Raw genomic sequence first — 4,688 nt, 5'->3', positions numbered from 1 at the left:
CAGTTTTTCCACTATTATGTCAGGTATGATGGTGTTAAAAGCTGAGCTAAAATCGACAAACAGCATCCTTATATAGTTGCCTGGGCCTTCTAGGTGGCTCACAGCTGTGTGAAGGACCGTGGCGATGGCATCATCCGTGGATCTGTTGGCTCTATAGGCAAACTGATGAGGGTCGAGGGAGGGTGGGAGGCTGGCTTTGATGTAGTCGGCTATCAGTCTTTCGAAACATTTCATCACCGCCGATGTTAGAGCTATGTAGTCGTTGAGCTCTCTGACTGGTGTCTTTTTGGGGACAGGAATGATGGTAGCCGTTTTCAGACAGGATGGAATGCAAGCTTGTGACAGGGACAGGTTGAATATCCTGGTCAGGACCCCTGAAAGCTGGTCAGCACAAGCTTTGAGTACTTTGCCGAGTACTCCATCGGGTCCTGCGGCTTTTCCAGAATTCACAGACCTCAGCGTCACCTGATGTTCTTTGAGAGTGGGAGGTGGTATAGAGCTGGTAGTTTGCAGGGAAAGGGGCAGAGTAGAAAAGTGGGGGGGGGGGGTCTGCTAGCCTCAAAGTGAGCAAAGAAGTGGTTTAGTTCCTCTGCAAGGTGGGCGTCAGCTCTACTAGTGCCAAATGTTTTGCCCTTATACATGGTTAGCTGTTGAAGGCCCTGCCAAACGCAGCGTGTGTTTTTATGAGCGAGATTCTCCTCCAATTTTTCCTTGTAGTTCTCCTTTGCAGCCTTGATGCTTCTCCTCAGATTCACCCTTGCCAAACCGTCCTGAAGGCTGTGTCACGGGAACTCATGAGAGACCGCACCACTCTTGTCATCCATGGTTTTTGGTTTGGGTAGACCCGTATGCATTTTTCCACAGTTACAGTGTCTGTGCAGAACTTGATGTAGGATAAGACAGGCTCTGTGTGTTCCTCCAAGTCTGTCACTTCTGAGGGGGGTGTAAACTGGGATGAGAAGCAGTGAGAGGTGGTCAGATAGACCTAAATGGGGGAGTGGTGCTGCTCTTTAGGCATGCTTCAGGTTAGAATATACCCCGTCCAGTGTATTCTTTCCTCTGGTGGTACATCGTACTTATTATATAGCTGCACCGCTGCTATTTTTATATAGGGTAAACACTGAAACCAATTAAAATAAACAATAAACATTGAATGAGAAGTTGTCCAAACGTATGACTGGTACTGTACTGTATATAGAAAGCACACACATTTTAATATTTAGCAGGTTCCCTCATCTATAATCATTTATGCAAGCACAACTTTGAACATGTACAGCAGTAAAATGCAACATACAAAATAATCAAGAAACAACATAAATTAAACACTGACAGGGAACATTTTACTGCACCATCATTACTTTTACATAAGAAGGTGCCGTAAAATGTTCTGTTAATACTTGCATACTTTTACTTAAATAAGGTTTGAATGCAGGATTTTAATTTGTAACAGAGTATTTTAATTCTATACTGTAGGCGCAGTGTATCTGTGAACGATCCCAAATACAATTCATTGTTTACATTGCGGCTAGTGCTACCCAGAAGAAAAAACCCTTTTTCATTTTCAAAGGGGCTGGGCTACATGAGGTGAATTGAGCCAACACAAATACACACTAGGTGGGACTAAGAAAGATAATGTGAAAATATAAAAACAAAGGCATTAATTAGGGCTGCAAAATGTCTCCAATTGTAATGGTGATTAGATTTTTAAATGCTAACACTTAACAGTTTGTTCTGACTGTGTTTCCTGTTTCCTGCAGACGTCCAGCAGCTGGTGGTGGTTAAAGAAGAGCTTCTCCCTGACCAGCAGGAATGGAGCACCAGTCTGGACCAGGAGGACCCAGAGCCCCCCCAACACATTAAGCAGGAACAGGAGGGAGAGCAGCTTCAGGAGCTGGAGGAGGCTGATATCACTAATTCCACTTTCACTCCTGACCCTGTGAAGAGTGAAGATGATAAAGAGAAACCTCAGTCCTCTCAGCCTCATCAAAGACAAACTGAACACATGGAAACAGAATCTGATGGAGATGACTGTCGAGGACCAGAACCAGCGAGGAACTCAGATCCAGAGAACAGTTTACAACCAAAGACTGTGGACGACAATGAAGACTCTTCTGAACCAGACACTGGAGACTCTTCTGAACCTGACACTGGAGACTCTTCTGAACCTGACACTGAAGACAGTGCTGATTGGAAAGAGACCATAGAACCAGCATCAGGCTCAAACTCACTGAAAAATAGACATGAATCCGTCAGTAATCCACGACGTAGATCTGAACATAAACCATTCAGCTGCTCAGTCTGTAAAAAAGCTTTTTCACAGAGTGGAAGTTTAAACGACCACATGAGAATCCACACAGGAGAGAAACCATTTAGCTGCTCAGTTTGTACCAAATCTTTTGCAGTGAGTGTAAATTTAAAGGCACACATGAGAATCCACACAGGAGAGAAACCATTCAGCTGCTCAGTCTGTAAGAAAGCTTTTTCACAGAGTGGACATTTGAAGACACACATGAGAGTCCACACAGGAGAGAAACCACACAGCTGCTCAGTCTGTAAGAAAGCTTTTTCACATAGTGGACATTTAAAGATACACATGAGAGTCCACACAGGAGAGGAAAAATAGAGCTGCAAAGTTTGTGACAAAAGATTTAAATGGCGTAATCGTTTCAAAAGACACAAGTGTGTTGGTCGTCAGCTGCTTCTATAACTGTAAGGGAATACAATGATTTTGTATCCTGATGACCTAATGCCGTTACATGTAATACGTTACTCCCTAAGCCTGATTTCACCGCCTGCAACCGATTCACTAATAATCAGACATGTTCATTTCTTTAACCCGTTGACTCGACTATTTCTTGTTTAATAATCGTTACATCTCCTCAGGACCAAGTTCCCGTGTCCTGCCTTTCGCCTGCTGATCACCCACTGCTCATTTAAGGTGGACTGATCTTCCCTCCTCCTGCTCTTTTCTTTTCTCCCCCTTTTTCTCACTGCAGGTAATCAGCTGATCACTTCCTACCTGTGCAGCTGGTCATTTTCTTTGGTGTAAGTAAATAAACTTGTGTTCTCTTTCACCCTGACTGTTATTGGTTGTGTTACTGTCTCCATTTCCCTACACTTTATTAGGGATGTAACAAACACATTAATCTATAAAAAATGAAATAATCCAGTAATTCAATATATATGATTCTAAATTGTAACACAGTATTTTTACCCTGTAGTATTTGTACTTTTGCTTTAGTAGAATATCTGAATACTTCTTACACCACTGCTACCATGAGTGTGGAGCCGTGTGCTACAAAAGCCTGAATTTAAAACAAATACTTGACAGCTGAAGACTGTTTTCAAATGTAGAGCAGGTTGTAAGCGAGGCTCCGTTTGTAAATGCCTCCCCTTCAGATCCACGCTGAGGAAGATGGGTGTAACCAACATGTGGGTAAAGTACAAGGGCTGATAGGCCACATTCACTGCTCTCACACACACACACACACGCTGTTCAGATCACAGCTCACATAGTTTCAGCTCTCAGAAAGTGAAACTCAGACACTAGCTGCCACTGAGAGGTGAAATGACACAGAAAGGAGTTCAGCTGGAGCGGGAAACCTTCTCTTGTTCCATCTGTCTGGATCTACTGAAGGATCCGGTGACGACTCACACAGAGGATCACAACCAGTTTCTGCACAGTTACCCCTCACTGTCAGCCCTCAGTGAACCTACACACTCCTCCAGCATCAACATCCGTCCTCTGAGCTACTTTGAGGACGTGACGGCGGCCCTGTCAGCAGTCAGAGACAAACTACAGGACGTCCTCAGAGAAGAATGGACAAACGTCTCACCAACTGAAGTGGATGTTTTACTGTCAGAAGCAGAGCCCACCACCAGAGCTGGGTGCTTCAAATATTCACAGGAGATCACTCTGGATCCAAACACAGCACACACACGGCTGGTATTATCTGAGGGGAGCAGAAAAGCAACATACATGAAACCACAAAAGTCTTATTCTAGTCACCCAGACAGATTAACTTTATATCCTCAGGTCCTGAGTAGAGAGAGTCTGACTGGACGTTGTTACTGGGAGGTGGAATGGAGAGGGGCAGAAGTTGAAGTAGCAGTCGCATACAAGAATATCAGCAGAGTAGGGGGTGGGAATGAATGTGGATTTGGAAACAATGACAAATATTGGGCATTATATTGTAACCAAAACTGTTATTCATTTCTTTACAACAGTATCAAAACTCCCGTCTCAGGTCCTCGGTCCTTCAGAGTAGGAGTGTACCTGGATCACAGAGCAGGTATTCTGTCCTTCGACAGCATCTCTGAAACCATGACTCTCCTCCACAGAGTCCAGACCATATTCACTCAGCCTCTACATGCTGGAGTTGGGCTTTATTATCCTAATGGAACCACAGCTGAGTTGGTGTAGTCCAAACGATAGCTGGGGATTCTGGGTAGTGTAGTGTCTTCTGCCATCCTTTACTCCGAAAAAATATTTGTTTCTCCGAATCGAAGGGGAAAAATACAAAAGCATTGCACACAATTTAAACCAATCAATGTTGTGTAATTAACAAGGATAATCTGGTGTTGTTTAGTCGATGAGTAGTGCAGATATCACTGTAAAATCAATCGACAGTAAGGGGAAAACTTACTTCCGGGTGTACAATTCTCCGTTATCCAATGAGAATGGACGC

The 4,688-nt window shown here is 43.8% G+C and overlaps 1 protein-coding gene across 1 annotated transcript; it reads left to right on the top strand.

The window, feature by feature from the left end:
• The first annotated feature begins 3,568 nt into the window (after window positions 1-3,568).
• Window positions 3,569-4,423, top strand: LOC117546019 (tripartite motif-containing protein 16-like protein). Its single transcript, XM_034216098.1, has 2 exons — window positions 3,569-4,142; window positions 4,248-4,423. The coding sequence occupies exons 1-2, from the start codon at window positions 3,569-3,571 to the stop codon at window positions 4,421-4,423; spliced, it is 750 nt and encodes a 249-aa protein (XP_034071989.1).
• The last annotated feature ends 265 nt before the right edge of the window (window positions 4,424-4,688 follow it).

The sequence above is a fragment of the Gymnodraco acuticeps genome, unplaced genomic scaffold (assembly GCF_902827175.1).
Source record: "Gymnodraco acuticeps unplaced genomic scaffold, fGymAcu1.1, whole genome shotgun sequence".
NCBI lineage: Eukaryota > Metazoa > Chordata > Actinopteri > Perciformes > Bathydraconidae > Gymnodraco > Gymnodraco acuticeps.
This window is presented reverse-complemented; position numbering and strand designations above follow the sequence as displayed.